At 38.6% G+C, this 26,445-nt stretch overlaps 1 protein-coding gene across 5 annotated transcripts in view; it reads right to left on the reverse strand.

Moving 5' to 3' along the window:
* MID1 (midline 1) overlaps positions 1-26,445 on the reverse strand; it is a 371,713-nt gene that overhangs the window by 53,322 nt on the left and 291,946 nt on the right. For all 5 annotated transcript variants that reach the window (XM_032285890.1, XM_032285891.1, XM_032285892.1 and 2 more), the window contains exon 4: positions 6,761-6,868. In XM_032285890.1, the coding sequence (XP_032141781.1) occupies positions 6,761-6,868 (108 nt within the window). The remainder of the gene's footprint in view (positions 1-6,760; positions 6,869-26,445) is intronic.

Genomic DNA, 26,445 nt, shown 5'->3' on the forward strand with positions numbered 1-26,445 from the left:
GAAATGCCTGGGATATGGAGCCACCCATTTAACTGAAAAAAAGGGGGCTGAAACAGGGAGCCAGGTGATCTGGCTTGGTGGATCCCACCCCCACAAGGACCCACAATCTAAAACACTCTGGATTGAGGGTTTCACAGAAAGCACAGCTGGACCCAGGACAGTCCAGCTCAGAGGGGGTAAGGGCATCCACCATTACCGAGGCAGTCCACCACTACCAAGGTAGTCTGCCATTACCAAGGCAGTCCACCATTACTGAGGCCGTCCACCGTTACCGAGGCAATCTGCCATTACCAAGGCAGTCCGCCATTACTGAGGCAGACCACCATTACCTCTATAAATAACACAGCAAGGAAATTCACACAGTAGCTGGGCAGACTAGCAATGCCTCTGCTGGCAGACTGTGAATAGGCTAACTCCTTGCTGGGCAGGGCAGCTCTGAAAAAAGAAAGCAGCACATTAGGAACTTGTAAATAAAGCCCTACCTTCCCAGGACGGAGCACCAGGGAAAAAAAGGCGGTTATGAGTTCTGATACAGCAGACTTAAATGTACCTGCCCAGCAGCTCTGAATGGAACAACGGAGCTCACAGCTCAGCACTTGAGCTCCAATAAGGGACAGACTATCTCCTCAAGCACCTCCCAGACCCCTGTATATCAAAAGAGACACTGCATAAAGGAGAGCTCAGGCTGACATCTGGTGGATATCCTTCTGGGACAAAGATAACAGAAGAAACTGGCAGCCAACCCTTACTGTTCGGCAACCACTGCAGTTGATCCCCAGGCAAGCAGGGTCTGAAAGTGGACCTCCAGCAGTCCTACAGCAAAGGGGCCTGACTGTTAGAAGGAAAACTAAAAAACAGAAAGAACTTCATCATCAACAAAAAGGACATCCACTCAGAGAACCCATCCAAAAGTCACCAACTACAAAGACCACAGGTGGATAAATCCACAAAGATGGGAATAAACCAGTGCAAAAAGGATGAAAACACCCAAAACCAGAATGCCTCTCCTCCTCCAAGGGATCACAACTCCTTACCAGCAAGGGAACAAGGCTGGATGGAGAATGAGTCTGATGAATTGACAGAAACAGGCTTCAGAAAGTGGGTAATAACAAACTTCTCTGAGCTAAAAGACCATGTTCTAACCCAATGCAAATAAACCAAGAACCTTGAAAAAAGGTTTGATGAAATGATGATGAGAATAAACAGCTTAGAGAAGAATATAAATGAACTGATGGAGCTGAAAAACACAACACGAGAACTTTGCGAAGCATACACAAGTTTCAATAGCCAAAACTACCAAGCAGAAGAAAAGACATCAGAGATTGAAGATCAACTCAATGAAATAAAACAAGAAGGCAAAATTAGAGAAAAAAGAGTAAAAAGAAATGAACAAAGCCTACAAGAAATATGGGATTATGTGAAAATACCTAGTCTATGTTTGATAGGTGTACCTGAATATGACGGAGAGAATGAATCCAAGCTGGAAAACACTCTTCAGGATATTATCCAGGAGAACTTCCCCAAACTAGCAAGGCAGGCCAATATTCAAGTCCAGGAAACACAGAGAACACCACAAAGATATTCCTCAAGAAGAGCAACCCCAAGGCACATAATTGTCAGATTCACCAGGGTTGAAATGAAGGAAAAAATGCTAAGGGCAGCCAGAGAGAAAGGTCGGGTCACCCACAAAGGGAAGCCCATCAGACTCACAGCGGATCTCTCGGCAGAAACCCTACAAGTCAGAAGAGAGTGGGGGCCAATATTCAACATCCTTAAAGAAAAGAACTTTCAACCTAGAATTTCATATCCAGCCAAACTGAGCTTCATAACGAAGGAAAAATAAAATCCTTTATGAACAAGGAACTGCTGAGAGATTTCATCATCGCCAGGCCTGCCTTATAGGAGCTCCTGAAAGAAGCACTAAACATAGAAAAGAACAACCAGTACCAGCAACTCCAAAAATGTACCAAATGGTAAAAAACATCAACAAAATGAAGAAACTGCGTCAACTAATGGGCAAAACAACCAGTTACCAACAAAATGGCAGGATCAAATTCACACATAACAATATTAACCTTAAGTGTAAATGGGCTAAATGCCACAATCAAAAGATACAGACTGGCAAATTGGATAAAAAGTCAAAACCCATCAGTGTGCTGTATCCAGGAAACTCATCTCACATGGAGGGACACACACAGGCTCATCAAAATAGAGGGATGGAGGAAGATTTCCCAAGCAAATGGAAAGCAAAAAAAAAGTATGAGTTGCAAGCCTAGTCTCTGATAAAACAGACTTTAAACCAACAAAGATCAAAAGAGACAAAGAAGGCCATTACATAATGGTAAAAGGATCAATGCAACAAGAAGAGCTAACAATCCGAAATATATACACACCCAATACAGGAGCACCCAGATACATAAAGCAAGTTCTTAATGACCTACAAAGAGACTTAGACTCCCACACAGTAATAGTGGAAGACTTTAACACTCCACTTTCAATATTAGACAGATCGACAAGACAGAAAATTAACAAGGGTATCCAGGACTTGAACTCAGATCTGGACCAAGCAAACTTAAGAGAAATATACAGAACTCTACACCCCAAATCCACAGAATATACATTCTTCTAAGCACCACATCATACCTACTCTAAAGTTGACCACATAATTGGAAGTAAATCACTCCTCAGCAAATGCAAAAGAACAGAAATCATAACAGTCTCTCAGACCACAGTGCAATCAAATTAGAACTCAGGATTAAGAAACTAACTCAAAACAGCACAACTTCATGGAAACTGAACAACTGACTTTTGAATAAGCCAGATAAACAATGAAATAAAGGCAGAAATAAAGAATAACTGGATAAACAATGATATAAAGGCAGAAATAAAGATGTTCTTTGAAACCAACGAGAATGATGACACAATGTACCAGAATCTCTGGGACACATTTAAAGCAGTGTCTAGTGGAAAATTTATCACAATAAATGCCCACATGAGAAGCAAGGAAAGATCTAAAATTGACACCCTATCATCAAAATTGAAAGAGCTAGAGGAGCAAGATCAAAAATACTCAAAAGTAGCAGAAGACAAGAAATAACTAAGATTGGAGCAGAACTGAAGGAGATAGAGATACAAAAAACCCTTCAAAAATTAATAAATCCAGGACCTGGCTTTTTGAAAAGATCAACGAAATAGACCACTAGCCAGATTAATAAAAAAGAGAGAAGAATCAAATAGATGCAATAAAAAATGATAAAGGGGATATCACCACTGATTCCACAGAAATATAAACTACCATCAGAGATTACTACAAACAACTCTATGCACATAAACCAGTAAACCTGGAAGAAATGGATAAATTCCTGGACACTTGCACCCTCCCAAGCCTAAACCAGGAAGAAGTCGAAAGCCTGAATAGACGAATAACAAGGGCTGAAGTTGAGGCAGCAATTAAGAGCTTACCATCCAAAAACAGCCCAGGTCCAGACGGGTTCACAGCCGAATTCTATGAGACATACAAAGAAGAGCTGGTACCATTCCTTCTGAAACTATTCCAAACAATACAAAAAGAGGGAATCCTCCCCAAATCATTTTATGAGACCAACATCATCCTGATACCAAAATCCGGCAGAGACTCAACAAGAAAAGAAAACTTCAGGCCAAAATCCATGATGAACATAGATGCAAAAATCTTCAATAAAATACTGGCAAACTGATTGCAACAGCACATCAAAAAGCTTATCCATCACAATCAAGTAGGCTTCATTCTGGGGATGCAAGGCTGGTTCAACATATGCAAGTCTATAAACTTAATCCTCCACATAAACAGAGCCAAAGACAAAAACCACGATTATCTCAATAGATGCAGAGAAGGACTTCAACAAATTTCAACAGCGCTTTATGCTAAAAACTCTCAATAAACTAGGCATTGACAGAACATATCTCAAAGTAAGAAAAGCTATTTACGACAAACCCACAGCCAATATCATAGTGAATGGGCAAAAACTGGAAGCATTCCCTTTGAAATCTGGCACTCGACCAGGATGCCCTCTCTCACCACTCCTATTCAATATAGTATTGGAAGTTCCAGCCAGAGCAATCAGGCAAGAAAAAGAAATAAAGGGTATTCAATTAGGACAGGAGGAAGTCAAATTGTCTCTATTTGCAGATGACATGATTGGATATTTAGAAGACCCATTGTCTCAACCCCAAATCTGAAACTGATAAGCAACTTCAGCAAAGTCTCAGGATACAAAATCAATGTGCAGAAATCACAAGCATTCCTATACACCAATAACAGACTTAAAGAGAGTCAAATCAAGAACGAACTGCCATTCACAATTGCTACAAAGAGAATAAAATATCTAGGAATACAACTAACAAAGGATGTAAACCTCTTCAAGGAGAACTACAAATCACTGCTCAAGGAAACAAGAGAGAACACAAACAGATGGAAAAACACTCCATGTTTATGGTTAGGAAGAATCAATATTGTGAAAATGATGATACTGCCCAAAGTAATTTATAGATGCAACACTATCCCCATTAAACTACCTATGACCCTCTTTACAGAAATGGAAAAAATCACCTTAAACTTCTTATGGAACCAAAAGAGAGCCCGCATAGCCAAGACAATTCTAAGCAAAAAGAACAAAGCTGGAGGCATCACACTGCCTGACTTCAAAGTATACTACAAGGCTATAGTAATCAAAACAGCATGGTACTGGTACCAAAACAGAGATATAGACCAGTGGAACAGAACAGAGGCCTCGGAGGCAATGCCACACATGTACAACCATCTGATCTTTGACAAACCTGACAAAAACAAGCAATGGGGAAAGGATTCCTTGTTTAATAAATGGTATTGGGAAAGCTGGCTAGTATTGTGCAGAAAGCAGAAACTGGACCCCTTTCTGACACCTTACACTAAAATTAACTCCAGATGGATTAAAGACTTAAACATAAGACTGAATACCATAAAAACCCTAGAAGAAAACCTAGGCAAAACCATTCAGGACATAGGCATAGGGAAGGACTTCATGACTAAAACATCAAAAGCATTGGCAACAAAAGCCAAAATAGACAAATGGGACCTAATTAGACTCCAGAGCTTCTGCACAGCAAAAGAAACAATCATTAGAGTGAATCAGCAAACAACAGAATGGGAAAAAATTTTTGCGATCTACCCATCTGAGAAAGGGCTAATATCCAGAATCTACAAAGAACTGAAACAGATTTACAAGAAAAAAAAACAAAACAAACAGAACCCATTCAAAAATGGGCAAAGGATATGAACAGACACTTCTTAAAAGAAAACATATACAGTATTAGGCCAACAAACATATGAAAAATGCTTATCATCACTGGTCATTAGAGAAATGCAAATCAAAACCACATTGAGATACCAGCTCATGCCAGTTAGAATAGGGGTCATAAAAAATCTGGAGACAACAGAAGCTGGAGAGGATGTAGAGAAATAGGAACACTTTTACACTGTTGATGGGAGTGTAAATTAGTTCAACCATTGTGGAAGACGGTGGCAATTCCTCAAGGACCTAGAAATAGGAATTCCATTTGAACCAGCAATCCCATTACTGGGTATATATCTAAAGGATAATAAATCATTCTATTATTAAGACACGTGCACAAGTATGTTCTTTGTGGCACTGTTTACAATAGCAAAGACTTGGAACCAATCCAAATGGCCATTGATGATAGACTGAACAAGGAAAAAATGGCACATATACACCATGGAATAATATGCAGCCATTAAAAATGATGAGTTCATGTCCTTTGTAGGGAGATGGATGAATCTGGAAACCATCATTCTCAGCAAACTGTCACAAGAACAGAAAATCAAACAGCGCATGTTCTCACTCATAGGCGGGTGTTGAACAATGAGAACACACGGACACAGGGAGGGGAGCATCGCACACTGCAGTCTATTGGGGGGGACCAGGGGAGGGACAGCGGGGGGTTGGGAGTTGCAGAGGGATAACTTGGGGAGAAATGCCAGATAGAGGTGATGGGGATGGAGGCAGCAAACCACATTGCCATGTATGTACCTATTCAACAATCCTGCATGATTTGCACATGTACCCCAGGACCTAAAGTGCAATAAAATATATTTTTAAAAAATTTAAAAAATTATATAAGGCCAATTTCTTTTAAAAATATAGTTTGCTGTAAGACAATAGGCAATTAAAACATAGAAACATTAGAAAAGAAGTACTATTAATATATCTGCAATGGAGTATAATATATAGTGAAACCACAGGAGTTTTGAGACCATGAAGTTATACTTGTATGCATTTCCTCAGAGACATGGGAAAGTACTTCATAATTTCTATAAATAAAGTCAGATTCATTTTTAATTTATGTAATGCTGTGCTAGCTGCTAGGATATCACAATGAATATGAAATGAACTCTGCCTCCACAGAACCCGCCTTCTTCTCATAGCCAAGTGAGACAGAAAACAATGCCTGTGATAAATAAGACCTTTATGCTACCTCCTGGCACTGGGCAATGGAGCAGCCCTTGTATCACAGGTGTTCACAGGAGAGCATAGTACAAAGAAAAGGATGGAGAAAAACTGCTGAGCAAGGGCCTTTTAACTAAGTCTTAAAGACTTAAGAGGGAATTATAGAATGTATAGAAAAAGAGGGTTCTCAACATTTCCAAAGCCACTGGAGTGTATGAGGATGAGGATTTATTTTCTCCAGGTAGAGAATATGAAATCTTCTGCCCTAGAAATCATACCTTCCCTTCTTTGATCTTGGTTCCAATAATTTGTCGTCTTTGCTGAATGATCTCAATGAGAAGATCACACTCCTCTGTCAATTTGGCTTCTTGACGTGATGCATTGACCTACAGGATAAGTAAAATGGTAAGTGTTAATTTGGCCTTTGTTTTCATTTAAATGCTATTTTTAATGTAGACTAGGATGTTTCTAGTAATCTCTGAAAAGATGTTTTAAATGTTAACTCTTTGTCCCATTACGCAAGGATGGCATATATAGGACTTACATGGCCACTTCCTATCTTGCATCCTTGGAAAACATTATTATCCAACGACAGTAGTCTTTTCTACTAAGCCAGACTCAGCTGCAAAATCTTTAACATAACATGTACATATCTACTACCAATTAGTTGGAAATTGATGTGTCATGTGAAATATAGTTGCAGTTCCTGTTTTTATATTTTAAAAAAGTATCAAATTTGTCCTGTTAAACACAAAAAATGTAATTAAAAAAAACAACCAATCTTCTTTTATGGAGGACAGATTACTATAAATCTCTTTTAGATGAATGTTCTGAAAGTAATGTAGCATGCCTGTACCACATTTATTTAACATTTCTTTTAAATACAAATATCAATTTTGTATCTAATTACTAGAAAACATAAAAAACACAAAAAGATGTTTCAATAGTTTATTAATCTTATGACATAATTTAAAATTGTACTCCTAGTATACTTCTGAAAGATCAAGGCTCTACAATGAAAGCATACCATTCATGTGGAAAGGTGGATCATTACAGAATGGCTTGTATGTGAAGTTTTTGTGACTTGTACGCAAGGGAAGCTTACAATTAGTTCATTCTTGGCAACTAGGCCTGGGAAATACTCTGCACATGCTATTTCCTCCATCTCATGACAATTCTGAAATGCTTATTCACAAACAGAAACCCAGAAACCACAGCTGTGGGAAATGGAGATAGCAGGCATGAGGTTTATTATTCTAACACAGCCGCAGGAGAAGTTGCAATGTTACAAAGAATGACAATGGTATGGATTATTCTAACATATTTCAGGGAGGAGATATGACCCAGTCCCTAGCCCTTTTGATTTGGAAGGTTTTAACTGGAGTAATTTCATTCTCTATGAATGAGATAAACTGGAAGTAGAGTCATGAATTCAAGACAAAAATCCACTGATTGCTGTTCACAGAAACCATGTCCTGTTTCCAGATGCCCAGGATTTCTTGAATTTTTTTTTTTTTTTGAGACGGAGTTTCACTCTTGTTACCCAGGCTGGAGTGCAATGGCCCGCGATCTCGGCTCACCGCAACCTCCGCCTTCTGGGTTCAGGCAATTCTCCTGCCTCAGCCTCCCGAGTAGCTGGGATTACAGGCAAGCGCCACCATGCCCAGCTAATTTTTTGTATTTTTAGTAGAGGCGGGGTTTCAGCTTGTTGACCAGGATGGTCTCGATATCTTGACCTCGTGATCCACCCGCCTCGGCCTCCCAAAGTGCTGGGATTACAGGCGTGAGCCACCGCGCCCGGCCTTGAATTTTATTCCTGATCATTGTTCAGACACAACATAGAGACTACTCAAGACATCTTACTGAGAAGATGATGGTCACTGGCTATTTGCAGTAAACCATGATATGTCCTACATCAGTTTAGCAGACAGAGTTATTAGCTAAGTATTTGTTTAATGAACAATGAAAAAAATTTAAAATGCATTGACTGAGAAGTACAAATGTGGAACTCAGGCTAATATTTCAAGGAGGCTAATCATTAGGCTTCATTTCTCTTATCGTTATTTTTATATTATCATTTCTAGTTTCCCTTGAGGTTTCTCAAATCAGTTAAGCTGTCTATTGACATGTTTGCTTGAAACTTACACTCAATAAATTTCTTGTCTTTCCTTTTGACCTCAAATTGAATTTACTAACTGACTACAACTGAGTTTTGAAAGGTGGAACCATATTGATAACATGAGCACATTATGGTGGAGGAGTAAAATTTCTAGAAAGTAGCACAGATAAAGCTTCTTTGCTTGACCAAACTTTAGTCCTGAACTTTCTCCTGGGACCTTCTGTGCACTTCCTTATAAACCAGTTTTAGCAAGAACCCTGCTGAGTTGGTTTAGCCAGAATCTTCTATCTCCATATATGATCACTTTTGATATCTCATTGGGTTCTTCATCCTTCACCATGCCCCAGGGGATATCTCATCACCTTGACCTACTTTCAACAAGAATCCTGTTAGGTCTGTTTAACCAGAATTCCCCTTACCCTTGATGTTTCCTGTTAGTAATTTTTCATCCACTTACTACCACCCTGCTCTTTGGCTGTAAATACCCACTTGTCCACATGATATTGGCAGCTGAGTCCTATTCTATACTGAGGTCTCTTTCCCCTTATTACGATAGTCCTGAATAAAAATCTGTTTACTGTCCAGCTCTAGTTTTTCTTTGACAGACCCCAGACTTGAAAAGTATCTACTAGAATAAATTCGAAGAGCTAATAGTACTTGAGAATACAAGGTAAATCTGTTAGAATGTAAGCTCCATACAGGCGGGGACCTTCAGCTATTGTATTAAATAAGGTATCTATCCCAAGCACCTGGTGCAATGTCTGGCACAAAATCGGCATTCAAAAAATATGTGCTGAATAAATACACAGGGAAAATGACCTTCCAAGAAGAGACAGGGCAAAAACATAATGGAGCAAGGAGTTATCACCAGTAATCACTCAATATGCAGGTAATGGATTGGTTTCCATGGACTGTATAGACGCTTACTCTATCGTCCAGGCTGAAGTGTACTGGTGCCATTACGGCTCACTGCATCCTCGACCTCTCAGGCTCAAGCAATCCTCCCACTTTAGCCTCCTGAGTAGCTAGGTCTATAGGCATATGCCATGACTACCAGCTAAATGAAAAAAAATTTTTTTTTTTTTTGTAGAGATAGGATCTTGCTGTGTTTCCCAGGCTAGTCTCAAACTCCTGGGCTCAAGTGATCCTTGCACCTTGGCCTCTTAAAGTGCTGGGATTATAGGTATGTGCCACCGAACCTGGCCAGAAGTTGATTTTTAAAAACTGCCTTATTGGAATATATTTCACATATCATAAAATTTGTCCATTTTAAATATGAATTTTTATGGGTTTTTTGTGTATTCACAGATGATTCCATGTGCAATCATCATCACAATCTAGGCTTAGAACATTTTCAGCACCCAGAAAAGAAACCCATAATGTGTGCAGTCACTCCACTTTTTCTCTACCTGCCCCAGCTCCAGCCCAAGAGAATCACTAGTCTACTTTCTCCTTATGGATTTGCCTGTTCTGGACATTTCATATAAATGGAATCAAATAATACATAATCCTTCTTGTTTGGCTTCTTTCACTTAGCATAATGTTTTCAAGGTTCATCTATGTGGTAGCATTTATCAGTACTTCTTTCCTTTCTAGGCCAAATAATAGTTCATTGTATGAATAGACCACTTTTTGTTTATCTGTTCTTTAACAGATGCACACTGATGTTTCTAGTTTTTTTTTACTATAAATAATATTGATATGAACATTCATGTACAAGTTTTTGTGTGCCCATATATATTCATTTTTCTTTAATATGGGGTGGAATTGCTGGGTCACATAACTGTGTTCAATGTTTTCAGAAACTGCCAAACTTGTTCAAAGTGGCTGCGTTGTTCAAAGTACCATCAGAAATACATGACGGCTCCAATTTCTCCACATCCTTGTTAATGCTTGTTATTGTCTGTCTTTTTAACTTTATTCATCCTAGTGGGTGTGAAGTGGTATCTCATTGTGGTTTTGATTTACATTTCCCTGATGGCTAATGATGTTGACATCTTTTAATGTACTTAGTGGACATCTGTGTATCTAGATTAAAGATATGACTACTCAGATCCTCTGCTCCTTTTGTAATTGTGTCATTGTCTTTTAATTACTAGATTGTATCATTTCTTTACATATTTGGAATAGAAGTCCCTTACCAGATATGTGATTTGCAAATATTAGCTCCTGTTTTGTGGGTTATCTTTGCATTTTCTTGATGATGCCCTTTAAAGCACAAAACATTTTTTAATTTTAATGAAGTTCAATTTATCTACTTTTCTATTTTTACTTGTGCTTTGGTTGTCATACCTAAGAAACCATTGCCTATCCCAAGGTCACGATGATTTACTGTTCTGTTTTCCTCTACAAGTTTTATTTTTTATATTTAGCTCTATGAGCCATTTGGAGGTCAGTTTTGTGTATGATGTGAGGGGAGGCTTCTAATTGTATTCTTTTGCTTATGGATATCCAGTTGTCTCAGAATAATTTTTTGAAAGACTATTCTTTCTTTCATTGAAGTGTCTGAAAACCTTTGTCCAAAATCAATTGACCACATTGTGAGGTCCTCAGGTTTTGATACTGTCATTAACATATTCCACAATTCAAGCTCTTCTGGTTTTAACTTAGTCCAGTGAGACCCCACTGGTAATTCTAGAGTAGGGGCTATGAAATGAAATGTGGTGTGGAATATACCTACATGGTGACATTAGGAAAATCTCAGGCTATCTCCATTTGCGAGTTTTCCTGTTTTGTAAAATGAGCTGAATAATATGTACTCTCTCAGCCATGTGGGTTTATTGCGGTGAATACATGAAATAACATAACTAAACTTATGAAGCCATTGCCAAGCCTGAGGTACTGTTGTCTGCATTGAGAAGGGATTTTGTAAAGAGATTATGATTTAGTTTAGGACCCATTTCACTCTCATAATCATTGGGATCTGAGTTACTGCATGGTAGAAAAAGTATGCCAGTTTTGCCATTGTAACATGGGGTTCAATTTAATCCAAATTTTGACTATTTGATTTACAGAATGGATAGGTTTGCTTTACCATAAAAGGGGGCTGAAATCTTTGTTGAGACAAATGGGTTTTGGGAAAGCTGATATCACATTCACCATTCACCATCGCCCCAACATGTAAATTTCTAGAAATTCAGAAACAGGATCTATTTCATTTTAGGCCAAGTATTTTTCCTAGATCTTTCAAAGACTATTGATTTAGCTTTCCTCTGAAACCAGGGAATTTGAATCTTGTTTTCTACTTTGATGAATTTCCAAATTCTTATAACTCTCATATTCTTATATTCCAAAAGGTACAATAAAACAAGTTAAATACTATTCTATATTTCCCAATTTTTTCCACTACAAAGAAGTTTTCCAAGAATTAATGATTTGATTAGACTTTCTTATTAATTTCTCTTAGTTCAAATATGGCAGGGTTTATTGATTACTTGCAGTATATTCTGGTGTTTCTAGTTTCTAGGTTTTGTTTGGAAGCAAGCAGCTCCTGGTTACGACTTTTGCTTTCATTTCTGATTCACATCTTTTGATTCAGAAATCATTGTGGCTAGTGGAAGTGCTTTGAGGAGAGCCAATCTAAGGATGCAGAAAACAAGTTCAAACTCTTCTTTCCAGTACTCATACCTCCACAGGAGTGTTGCCAGTCTCCTCCTTGGCACCTAAACTAAGGGCAAGAATGAGATGAAGATCACTAGGAATGATACCCAGTGGTAGGTAATTACGGTCTCCTGCCTTTGGACCACACTGGAAATGGGGCACTTGACTTCTCAGGATGAAATCTAGCTTAAAATTAGGCCTTCCTCTCAGGCCAGGCTCCCCAATGCTATGTTTTTTTCTCATCTCAAGTACGCTCATGAGCAAATATCACATCAGCCCACCAGGATGAGAAACTCGGTCACTTTGACCTCATCTCATTTTTGGCCTCACCCATCTGCTCAGCATGCACCTTTTCTATAGCTATAGTCACATTTTTCTTTCACATCTTCTCCCTAAGAGTCTTGCCTGTAGGGAATTGTTGACCCACTTTCTCCTATTCCTAGGGTAATATTGCTGCTTCTCTCTGACAATGACCTTCTGGTCCTTTACAGTCTGATGAAAGAGACGTTAGAAAGTTGAATAATGATGTGACTGTAGAAGCAAAACAATCATATGTGCCCCACCTAGTCCTGAGATGGAATTCAGTATCGAGGGTCATTCTGCTTCATTAATGCTCGTATCTGGCACTAATAATCAGTTGCAATCTCAGGTAAGTTGCCTCTGGGTGCAAAGTTTACCTTCCCTTTCTAGAAATGTAGTTAGGCATAATCATTCCCCAGATTAGTTAATAATAACGTAAATGGATTAGCAATTTTCTCAAGAGCACTTGGTTAGCAACGCCCAAAGTCTCCCTGCTAAGTTTTATGGTGTAATAGTGTTACAGAGTTTTGAGAAAAGGGTGGGTAAAGAGGACAATTATTTTTTTTCTTGTCAAATATGTATAAACATTAAAGAGATTTAGCTACATACATATACTAGAAATTGGACTAGGTGTCTGTGAAATGTTCTTTAGTAGTCTGTAAGTGGTTTCTAAGTATTATTTCTAAATACTGACTCTTTTAATTTGACTTGTATTCAACTGCAAAATTAGATGTTCAGTGCAGAGTATAAACATCATTAGATTTCAGACGTGTGGGCTTAAGATCTTTAGAAATATTTGGAACTGTTAGGATGGGGCATCAGTGAAGGAAAAAAAAATATCTGGCCAGTTCTCACAGGTGAAATAGAATTAGCATGCATTTTAGAAACCCTTATTTTCTCATTTTGCAGTGCTTTGTTGAAATAAGTTAGCCATCCATAGACTTTCAGAATAGAGCCTTATAATTCCTCTTGTGAAAATCACACTCTGACTTGATAGATCACTTCTTATTCATACACAGACAGAAACACTGAAGTGAGCTTGAGACAGGATAACTCCAATGTGTTGGAGGCAAGTTATTTTATTTCTAAGTGTTGAGAAGAGGGTTGCTGCATTGCACAAATCCAGAGGCTACCATTCACTTTGAATTCTGTAAGAACGGTGGGCCCCTTGAGTTGTGCAATCCAGAAGCCCCTCTCACCCTGGCCCACCATTATTGTACACTTGAAATTGTACCATCAAACTGTGACCCCTTTAAGTTTAAGATTCTGAACCTTGCCATCCTTGAAACCACTACCAAGGAGATTAGGAGTTTAAAAGACAAACGTCTACTTTACAAGTTTGCCTAGATTGGGCCTCATGGCTAAAACAAAAGCTGTTTCATGCCACAGTGAATAAATGTGACCTTCCATTCCAAGGTCACAAAATAAGGTGACCTTGAGAAAGGCTAAAACATTTTTATACATGATTCTAAGTTGACATTCTTGTTATTGTTTAGACTCAAAAGCACTTTTCTCTATAAGTAAGAATGTGTAATTTTGAGTCTGCATCAAAATTTGAAGGGGTTAGTGGTACTACATAATGTGACATAACCATCCCACCTCACTCCAAAGGAAAAACATTGGAGGAATTAATTTCAATTTGCCCAGGGCTGAAGCAACTGAAACACAATAGAGCTTTACAAAAGCTGATATTTGGCCTGTGGATGAGGGTACAGGGGGAAAACTGCATGCAAGTGGGCTCTACACCCTGCAGTGCACCACTGACCAGGTGCAAAAAGAAATATGAGGATACGAGGGTGCTTTGGATTTTATTGCCAAAGGCAGCTGTGATGAACATTCCAGACTCTGGGGCAGAAGTTAGACAGAGCTGCCAGAGGAACAATGAAAGGGATTCTAATACTTCAGTCTGTATATAAAACTGAGCCAAGGAGAATTGAGTAAGAGCAGACAGTATTACCGTAATTTATCTGATATGTTTATATGTAATCTTCACCCTGAAACTCTTTCACACCAAAGTCAAATACTTGCGGACCTGGCTCAAGTGAATGAGAGGGAGAGAATGGCCTGGCTCCTGAGGTCTCTGCCTTTGGAGGACAAACAGAGAACAGGACAATATTTTTAATGTTTAATATGTTAATTTGATATTTAACATTTTTGATCAAAACTTTTTAAATTCCAAGAAAACCTTTTCAGAAAAATAAAAAATGGAATCTTTTCATAAAATTCTTTTGATGGGAAGTAATAATAGTGACATAGTGATACAATTAGAAGCTATATTAATCCAGGCTTTAGGATAGTTACATGGTGGGAAATGATTTAGCCCAGAGGAGATCAATTCTACATATTGATTAACTATCCAGACAGGAATTTGCTATGGGACTAAAGATAGCTCCCAGGAACCTCATGATAAATGCTCTTTTTTTGAGGTTTCTAAGATTATGAAGCTTGAGTGCTGGACAAGGTAGCAAGACACCATTAAAAATGGCAACACACTGTGGTGAGCAGAGCAATAAAATTCTTCTTATAAATGAAATACAACTGTAATAAGGCAATAAAACTGTCTAGCAAAAATGCCACTGCTAATGCCTAAAACTTTGAAACTTCGCACAAAGGAGTTTTACTCCCAATAGTAGCATGCAGAATGTGGCCATCCATGACGTTGTTGATGTCGCTGTTAGTTTTTCAGTAAAGTAAAATCTTTAAACAGGCAAAATAATTTAGAGGAAGCAAGCACTAATGCAGGCAGTGGTTTGGGGCTCAGGGACTTGAGGAAGTCTTCCTGGGAATGAAACACCAAGTTTTATAGCTTACTAGTGTATGTTATTGGACATTTACTTCAACTATCTATGTCTCAAGTTCCCTACCTGCATAATGAGGAAAATAACAATTGTTACCTGGCAGACCAGGTGCAATGCTGCTAAACATCTCACAACACATAAGACAGCCCCCACAACAGTGAAAGGTCCATTCCCAAATCCCACTAGTGCCAAGGTTGAGAACCCTTGGGTTAGACTATGGTGAGAACTAAATGAATGAATACAAGAAAAGCCATTGACAAATGCTTGGCATGTAGTAATTACTACATAAATGTGAACAATCACTATTGCTAACAGACTCTTTTTATCTGGAATGTCCATAAAGAATTAAAACTAGAGGTTCTAGGACCAGTCAGCCTGTGCTGGTTACCTGAGGACTTTCTAGCATGAATCAAAACTTTGATCCATCTGCATCATCAAGAGAATGGCTTTGGAAGCTATAACATGAGGTCCAACTCCAGAATTTTTGAAGCTACTTTTATATCCCAAGTGGGTTCTTTAAAGGCTGCTTCCTGATGCAACCGGATGGGGGAAGAAGAAAGGTAGAGAACATTCTTCTATGGTACAGAGCAGAAGTTGGGAAACTTTTTTTTTTTTTTTGTAAAGGCCTAGACAGTAATTATTTTAGCATTGTGGGCTAGATGGTCTCTGTTGCAGCTTCTCAACTCTGCTTTTGCAGTGTTAAAGCAGCCATAGACAATATGGATGCAAATGGGCATGGCTGTTTCCAATAAAACTTTACTTACAAAAACAGTCAGATTTAGCATGAGCGTCAGTTTGCTGACCTCTGTCATAAACGAAAAATCACAGATTTTAGAGTCAAAGGGCTGCAGGTATGAAAAATATGTTGAATTTCTGTGAGAATGTTTCCTCATTTGCATACGTTTGATGAAAATATCTGTAAACAATCTGGTACATAGTAAAAGCTCAATAAATATTAGTTTTCTTCCGTTAAGGTATGAATAGTTACAAGTACTGAATTAAAATGGAATTTCAATTTGAAGATGCCAAAATATTTGCAGTATGGTTTTTACTTCCCCCATGATGTCTTGCTGACTTCTGTCACAATTGTAATAAACATTACTCCTTCTGTAATGTTTTTCCTAGGCTACACTCAACTGACTTCAATCTTATATTCTTGGCATTAATATCACAGCCTTTTCTTTTTGTGTTTAATGGTAGCTTTGTTAGAAGCAATCCCAAAATGAAGAAGCAGAATGGAAGGGGTTGCTCATAAGTCATTGAAAAACAATAAACTCCTCCCTTCCTTTCTCTTATTAATTACACACTTTATAAAACAAATGCTTCACACCCTTCCGTTTGGGCTGGACACACTGAATGAAAAGAAATCTACTAACCTGCAATGGGTATTTGTCTCTATCATGTCTTTTTCATAAAGTTTCTGAAAAGTAGTGATTTTTATTGAATAATTTTCAACAAATGTGTTTGGCATTTGATGTTGTGGTCAGAGGGTAAACAATAACTTTTAGAAGATGACCATTAATGGAGTGCCAGAAAAGATGGAGGTGACGTGTTTCAGGGAAGGGAAGTTATTTCTAATGGAAAGAGGAAACCTCTACTGCACAACATTACCTTAATCACTTTCAATCTTACATGCCATTTCTCATTAAGTAACATTCTTTTTAGTTGTTGTGCCATGATTCCTGAAAAGGGGTGTACTGGAAAAATACTGAATTGCACCCCTTTTCAGGCTTCAGTTACTCTGGTGTAGAAGCCATCTGCTCCTGCAAAGTTCTGGGAAATAAAGATTGGGATCCTGCTCTTTGGTGTTCTGTACAGTGAGTGAAATACACTTGATTACGTCACAGATAGAACTTAACTGGGAGGTACAACTGGAAAATGTTAAGCTTTGTTTTGTCTTCATGATGCATCCACAGTGATATCTATGAAATATCTTGCCCTGTTGTTGTCACTCCAGAATACCAGGAGAAGTGAGTAGATTGGTTCTTAAATATCTCTGATGCCCAGTGTTTCATATGTATGTTTATTCAAATACAATGAAAGAGACTTGAGTTTACAGAAATTGAACATGTGAGCTATAACCATGACTAGAAAAAGAGACTTGTGCTATCATTTCATTTTACACATGGTTGGCAGTTCTATTCTCCCTGAAGAAGGATATGAGACAAGAATAAATGCTCAAATTGTTGCTAGAAAACTCCAGCAGGGTGTAGGAATTGAAACAGGGAAAACTATAAAGCCAGTAAGTTGTGACTTACCAAGACCCACTGGAGATTAATTCTAGTAGGCAACTCTGAGAAACAGGAGAGAACATTCTAGCTAATGGAGAAGAAGTAGAGTATTTATCTAATATCTTCCATCAGGAGCTGGTTGAAAGCTGTTGGGGGAAGGTAGGCATTAACTCCCCTTTGGAATTAGTTGGTCCTGGGAGGGGCAGAAAGAAAGAACTCCCAGTCCAAGGAGATAGGACCTGTGAATGCTATATGGGTACGGCCTTGACAGCTGTAGACAGGAGCTTTTACTCTACAGGAAACTACAATCTACAATATTACCATTTTGAGCTTTCATGGAAGACAGAGAGTGCTGGTGTCACAGTCATCTAATTTTTCAAAGTTCCAATGACTTGTGACTAACTGCGGGGCTAAACAGAGTTTGCATCTGACAGTGCTTTCTGTACTAGCCTTGGTCATTTCTGACTTCAGGGCCACAATCTACCTGTAAGCATTCATTTCCAACTGGCCATAAGTAGGTCTAAGTTTGAGCAATGGTAGGCAAAGTTCCCTGAAAAAGAAAACACATGACATCTAGCATGTCAGACTAAAATGTATATTTCCTTATCTAGCGACCCCTCACTTCCATCATTTCAACTCATTGTGAAATTATTATTGTCTTTCTGGAACAATGGTTTGAGAGCTTTAAGCCTCTGCAATAAGCTTGAATTTTTAAAGCCTGAGTTAAGGATTACTTGGAGAAGTAATCTCTCTCCCCATTCCCTTTCTTTCTTCCCCCATCCCTCTTGTTCTTTATATATTATCATTAACGTCAACTACATTTCTATATACAAACCTGACAGATGTTGCCATCTAACCTTCCTACCTGGGAAACAGAATGCTCTGTTGAGATTTGTCAGGATCAGGGTCAGGGTTGTGGGAGGGCAGAGGGCAGCCTGCCAGGTAATGAAAACACTGCTTGCTTTAATTTTATTGCCAAAAACAAAGCCTTCTTATTGTTTAATAGATCCCTTAAAGGGAGGCCTCATTGGCATAGTTCTAATTTTTTCAAGACCACAAACAAGAGGAATTCTTTAGCGCCACTTCATGAAAAGCAGAGGGAAAAAATACTTTATTCTATAAAAATTAAAGCAATCCTTTGTTTCACTAGCCAAAGCCTGATTTCAGGTTAGCATCTGCATGTGTTCTCGCTACAGGGGCATTCATTGGCATTGTCTACGTGGTCACCCACTCTTTCATTCAGATTAGTTGGAGGTTATGCCTGACATGACAGAACTGAACAGAAACCATCTTTTTCTGGCGTATCATCTCTTTGGCATCATTGCTTTCAGATAACATGCTAAAAGATATGTTATTTGACATGTTTTACACCAAAAACAAACAAGCACTCTCCTCTTGTAAAACCTATTTATAAAACTGGGAATCACACAGATCTTCATTTAGTGCTTATTTTGATTCTGCCAGCAAACTGAACCTTCTATGTAGTCCTTGCTTGTCAACAGCAAGTTTTAATTCTTTCTCCATTTAAAGTATAGGTGACCAAAGTTGCTGGTTTCCAGAGATCTTTGCAACAGTCTTAGTAGCTAAGGAATGAAAGTGAGAGGAGATGAAGTTATTCTTGTTACTCCATGAATGAGGAAGATGCTATCAGTGTACAGGGATCATCTATGAAGCAAATCTTAGGGATCTGTTGAGTGCCCACAATGTGCAAAGCACCATGTTAGGACCTGTGGTAGAAACAGAACTTTGCCTGCTAGAGAGAATGACTTCACTAGAGAACAAGCAGCAAACATGCCAAATGCACACATAATTAACTGCTAAACCATGGGCTACAGAAGTTCTAGAGCTGTGTGGTCCAATATGGCCTCCACTAGCCACTTGCGGTTTTGAGCAGTTGAAATATGGTTAGTCTGAATTGAGATGTGCTGTGAATACAAAATGCATACATTAATCATTTTTCTATTGATTACATGTTGACATGATAACATTTTAAATACGTCGGGTCAAATAAAATATATTAGTATAATTAATTTTAACTGTTTATTTTTACTTTAAAAATGTGATTACTTGAAAATTTTTAAACTACATATGTGGTTCACATTACACAGTGCTTTGATTGGACGATGTGGCTCTAGAGAGTTTGAGAAATGAGGCAATTACTGTGTGAGTAGCTGAGGAAGGTTTCATGCCAAACATGAAGGAGGGTCTGGCCTTGGGAGATCAGAGTAGGCAAGACAGAGTTAGGAAACCCAGGGGTAAGGAAGATGAGAAAAGGCACCAGGGAAGAGAGGCAAAAGAACATGTTAGAAAGACAGAAGAAATTAAAATTTTATTTCAACAACATGCAGGGTACAGTGGGCATGCATCTTGAATTGGTTATCTGGGAATGAGGAGACAGAATACCAAAGCCAGTTATATCTTACTGCCCTTTGTGAAAAGCCTTTGGGGGGCCATTTGCAGAGAGCTGGCCATAACTGAGCTCACGCAGAGTCTGGTTAAAACAAAACAGCAAATTGAGGACTTTAACTTCAGAGTGGGGAGATCTTCCTTGATCCCCACCTTTTTCTAATGGGCTCCCTTTGTATCCTGGTCTAAGTGGGGCTTCAGCATGGATCTTTAAAGCTATCCATGCTTACTTGCTTTCCTGGAGTTTTCTTCTGAAACAGTAGTGGGGCTGGTAAAAGTTACAATGGCAGTAGAAGGGGAGGCAGGAAGGACATTGGAGAGCTGTACAATAGGGGCTTTGACAAAAGAACAGTGAAGAGCAAACCTAATCTGATCTGGAAGAGAAAAGAAAAGATCACAGCATTTAGATGTCTTTTGGCTGCTAATTTTGAAGTTGTGGTGAGTTTGTGTGTGTTTGGGAATCAACAGAGACTGATATTGAAAATGTTTTCCTGTAAAGTCATTTTCAAACCTAGGTTGAGTAGGCATCTTACATATGTGGAATTATTATTTATAAGTGTTTTCCCAAGCCTGATTCAAAGTGGCTAATTATTTTTTTCTTTTGCAAACCGGAAAAGATAGAGAAGGTATCCTAGAGAATAAAAGGGAAAGGTGCAGGTTTATAATGAGAGGGAGGGAAAGACCCTCCTCAACCTCTTATTTAGGGCTCAGCAACACCCCTGATGGACAGCTCTCTCATTTTTGACTTCTCTTTGGCAGCTCCATCCTCTTAGCCCTACTTGGGTGGCAGAGCCCTCAGGCTGGGAGGGAGCTTCTAGTGGTACACTAGGATTCCTCATCCTCCAGGGATTGGTGGCTACTGAGGTTTGCTGTCACAGAAACACTATCCTGTGTACAGTCTTCTCAAAAAGGGTCCTTTCTGCCCTTCAAGGTGTGAGCTTATTGGACATGCTGATCTCTGCAAATGAGCTAGTGCTATAAGGAGGACAGAAGGATGATGCAGTTGGCCTCTAAGGGATGTTCCATTCACTCACCAATAGCCAAGTGCTGCATGCTAAATGCAGCATACTAGGAAGACAGTCCTACTTCTCAAAAAGTCTAACCAGCTAGGAGAAGGAATAGACACGGAGTTACAGACCATCAAGATTTTTGTTCAAGGACTGCATCTATGTCAACAATTCACTATGTAATTTCCCTTAAGCTTTTAGATTCAAATTATGATCTCATTATTCTATTCATACATCTAATAAATTTTATGAAACCAAGAATAATCACTCTCAGGGGGTCCTTGAATCAATGTTTGATTAACTCAAATTGAATAGACTCAACTCCATTAAACAATCAATTCTGTCTATAAATTAGCTGATTAAGTTCCTACAAACATATTTTTAAATTGCGGTAAAATTTACATGCAAGGAAACACAGATCTTAAAGGACAGTTTAATGGATTTTGATCACCAACAGCTCAATCAAGAGATAAAACATTTCTATCACCCTGGAAAGTACCCTCGAGCCCCTCTTCAGGTCAATCCTCACCCCTATGGGGAATCATTGTTCAGATTACTCCTATAACACTTTAAACTGCATTTATCAGTTCAACATATTCAATTTACTTTATAAGCACTTCAAATGCCTAACAGGATAAAATTAAAACCCTAACAAGTTATACCTTCCCAAGTCCTTAAGTAGCTCTTATAAATCTGATAAATGAAACTTAAAAATATGCTGAAACCCAAGTTTTTTTGAACATCACAATATTGTTTTGAAATTTAAACTATCTTGCAGATTCAACTTAAAATAACAGTTCTAAAAGAAATTACATGTTAGGCTGGGTCTGGTGGCTCATACCTGTAATCCCAGCACTTTGGGAGGCCAAGGTGGGCAGATCACTTGAGGTCAGGAGTTTGTGACCAGGCTGGTCAACACGGTGAAACCCCATCTCTACTAAAAATACAAAATTTAGCTGAGCATGATGGTGGCTGCCTGTGATCCCAGCCACTTAGGAGGCTGAGGCAGGAGAATCACTTGAACCCCAGGAGGTAGAGGTTGCAGTGAGCCAAGATCGCACCACTGCACTCCAGCCTGGGTGACAGAGTGAGACTCTAACTCAAAAAAAGAATTACATGTTTCAAATTGGTATTTCAAAGCAAATCTGACAAATCTCTATAATATGTCATATTAACTTAAATGCGAAAACTATTAACATACAAATATTTCAGTCCTAAGTTGTAACATATATATTTTTTAAGTTCAGGGTCTCTGTCTCTGTCACCCAGGCTGGAGTTCAGTGGCACAATCATAGCTCACTGTGACATCCAACTTCTGGGTTCCAGTGATCCTCCTGCTTCAGCCTCCCGAGTAGCTCTCCCAGTTGGTTAATTAATTAATTAATTAATTAGTAGAGATAGGGTCTTGCTATGTTGCCCAGGTTGGTTCTAAACTCTTGGCCTCAAGCAGTCCTCCCACCTTGGCCTCCCAAAGTGCTGGGATTACAGGTTTGAGTCACTGCACCCAGCCATAACCCAAAATATTGATTTTATGCTACAGGTTGAGGATCCATTATCCTAAATGCTTAGAACCAGAATTGTGTTGGGTTTTGGAATATTTACACATACATAATGAGATATGTTGGGAATAGGACCCAAGTCTGAACACTAAATTCATTTATGTTCCACATACACCTTATAGAAATACGCTGAAGGTATTTTACACGATACTTTCAATAATTTTGTGCATGAAACAAAGTTTGTGTTAAGTATTTGTGTGTGGAATTTTCCTTTTGTGGTGTCATGTTGGTGCGGAAAAAGTTTTGGATTTTAGAGCATTTCAGATTTTGGATTTTCAAATTAGGGTTGCTCAGCCAGTATTATTTAAGTCTTTATCTTTATACATGAATCTCAAACTTTCTGGGAAGAAGGAGAAAAAGGAATTTACTTATTTACTAAGGGAAACAAATTTATCATCTCAAAGAAGTTGAGGTTAGAGGGTCAATGGTTAATGATCAAAGATTTTAGAAAGTTCATAAGACGTGAAGACTCAGTGATTGGACTGGCACTGCATATGTATACTTCCTGAGGCTTTGTTATGGTAGATTTAACAGGGTTTCCAATTACCTATCTGATAAGATGTTTCTTGTAATAAGAATTCCCCTGGGAATCTAACTTTCTAATCACTTGGTTCGGGTTCAGTAACCACTCCAGTTACTTATTACTTGGTTAAATTCAACCCATTTCTTTACTGGCTGATTCTTGTTATATCTGGCTTTAGGCCATGTATCTATGGTTATTTGAATGACGTTTACATCAAAAGACTATTGGAATAATTAAATCAGGAAGTGATAGTAAGAGCTGGTCAGTGGTCATAATTGTTTTTAGTGCATATCTACACAAGTCCTATCACTTTTGCTTTCTTTACACTACAGTCTGTATGTTGCTGTGAAAACGAAACAGATCTTTGCAATAATGCTCCCCTTCCAAAACCTGCAAAGATGGACAAGGCACCACCGTCTCAATCCTATGGAAATTGACAGAAGGCTTCCTTGAATGAACTTATCACATCTCAATATCAAGCTTGCCTTGTCAGAGAATTAGACCACTATGATAGTTTTCATCACTTTACATACATGAACTTGATGTTATATCTAGTGAAAATATATTTAAAAGCATAGTAAAAGCTCTATCATAAATTCCTAGGCCAAAAAGTTACCTCACTTGGTTATAAAAATCTTTATTTGTATTGCTCCTCACTGAGAGCCTTGTACTTTCCGTGGTAGCCTCGGGCATTTTAAATAGCTGAATTTAAAATTTCATATTTCTGTTTCAAACAAAAATAACCAGTACTACAACTGTGCTCTTGTTAATGGACATTTTATACATGTGACTCAATTATTTTGCATGGAATTTCAATATTAGAACAAAGCTCTTCAGTTTTTCCCATAACGTTTAATTTAGCAATTAAAAATAGAAGTCAATGGAATCAGGTAAAAAATAACATGTCCGGCTTCTTTAATAATCTGTAATTATTTTATACACAGAGATAATTTTAACTTGTCAATAGGAGATAATTTCATATTCATTTATTGAGAAAAATAATTTAAACTAGATATTAGACCCAGAAGTAAAAGGTTGGTTCAGTAACAAAATGACTGATTGATTGTTAGGATTATTCTTCTTTCTGAATGGCATGAATGGGAGCAATAAGGGAATCAAAGTTTTTACCTGAGAGTAATCTCACCTGGAATCATTCCATTCCTCTCTGACTCTTTCACCTGAAATCATCCAGCTAAGACCATCTCATGTAAAAGTTGAGTTATAACTAACAGTGGCCATTTTATAGCCATAGTGCCCAAAGTAATTTATAGATTCAATGCTATCCCCATCAAGCAACCATTGACCTTCTTCACAGAACTGGAAAAAACCAACTTTAACTTCATATGGAACCAAAAGAGAGCCCGCATAGCCAAGACAATCTCAAGCAAAAAGAACAAAGCTGGAGGCATCATGCTAGCTGACCTCAAACTATACTACAAGGCTACAGTAATCAAAACAGCATGGTACTGGTACCATGCAGAGGCCTCGGAGGCAATGCCACATATCTACAACCATCTGATCTTTGACAAACCAGATAAAAAGAAGCAATGGGGGAAGGATTCACTGTTTAATAAATGGTGTTGGGAAAACTGGCTAGCTATATGCAGGAAGCTGAAACTGGACCCCTTCCTTACACCTTATACAAAAATTAACTCCAGATGGATTAAAGATTTAAACATAAGAACTAACACCATAAAAAACCTAGAAGAAAACCTAGGCAAAACCATTCAGGACATAGGCATAGGCAAGGACTTCATGACTAAAACACCAAAAGCAATGGCAACAAAAGCCAAAATAGGCAAATGGGATCTAATTAAACTTAAGAGCTTCTGCACAGCAAAAGAAACAATCAATAGAGTAAACCAGCAGCCAACAGAATGGGAAATAATTTTCGCAATGTACCCATCTGACAAAGGGCTAATATCCAGAATCTACAAAGAACTAAAGCAGATTTTCAGGAAAAAAAAAACCACAAAAAAAACCCATTCAAAAGTGGGCAAAGGATGTGAACAGACACTTTTCAAAAGAAGACAAATATGCGGCCAACAAACATATGAGAAAATGCTCATCATCACTGGTCATTAGAGAAATGCAAATCAAAACCACATTGAGAAGCCATCTCATGCCAGTTAGAGCGGTGATCATTAAAAAATCTAGAGACAACAGATGCTGGAGAGGATGTGGAGAAAAAGGAACACTTTTACACTATTGGTGGGAGTGTAAATTAGTTCAACCATTGTGGAAGACAGTGTGGCGATTCCTCAAGGATCTAGAAATAGAAATTCCATTTGACCCAGCAATCCTATTACAGGGTATATAGCCAAAGGATTATAAATCGTTCTATTATTAAGACACATGCACACATATGTTCATTGTGGCACTGTTTACAATAGCAAAGACCTAGAACCAAACCAAATGCCCATTGATGATAGACTGGACAAAAAAAATGTGGTACATATATGCCATGGAATACTATGCAGACATAAAAAATGATGACCTCGTGTCCTTTGTAGAGATATGGATGAACCTAGAAACCATCATTCTCAGCAAACTGACACAAGACCAGAAAACCAAACATGGCATGTTTTCATTCATAGGCAGGTGATGAACAATGAGAACACTTGGGCACAGGGAAGGGAACAACACTCACAAGGCTAGGTCGGGGGGTGAGTGGGGGGACAGCAGGTGGGAGCGGGGAGGAGGGGGAGGGATAACATCGGGAGAAATGCCTGATGAGAATCCTGCAGGATGCAGGACGTGCACATGTACCCCAGAGCCCAAATACAATTAAGAAAAAAAAAAAAAGAACTAACAGTGGCCATTTCATTTATTTTATTTTATTTTTTTGAGAAAGAGTCTGGCTCTGTCACCCAGGCTGGAGTGCAATAGCGCAATCTTGGCTCACTGCAACCTCTGCCTCCCAGCTTCAAGCGATTCTCCTGCCTCAGCCTCTTGAGTAGCTGGGATTGCAGGTGCCTGCCATCACACCCAGCTAATTTTTGCATTTTATTATAGAGACCGGGTTTTACCATGTTGGCCAGGCTGGTCTCAAACTTCTGACCTCTGGTGGTCCACCCACGTTGGCTTCCCACAAGTGCTGGGATTATATGCCCAGCCAACAATTGCTATTTTAAAAAACGTATCACAGCCTGCTTCTATTATTCTTTATATCATGCCAGAAACATCTCTGCTGCTCTAGTCAATCAAGCATGAAAATATTTCCAGGCAAAGAAGGTTGTATGTGGAATACTGTAAGGGAGACAGGATAAGGAATTCTCATATTGTGTTGAGGGGTCACAATTAGACATATCAGAAAAAACCATGCTTTCTTTCTAACTTCCTAATGCTCAGCGTTTGGGCCTCCAATTAGGGCCTATTACTTCACATTTAAGTATTAAACTTGGAAATCTGCACTACGAA

This window comes from Sapajus apella, unplaced genomic scaffold (assembly GCF_009761245.1).
Source record: "Sapajus apella isolate SASKATOON/1434 unplaced genomic scaffold, GSC_monkey_1.0 scaffold17, whole genome shotgun sequence".
Lineage (NCBI taxonomy): Eukaryota > Metazoa > Chordata > Mammalia > Primates > Cebidae > Sapajus > Sapajus apella.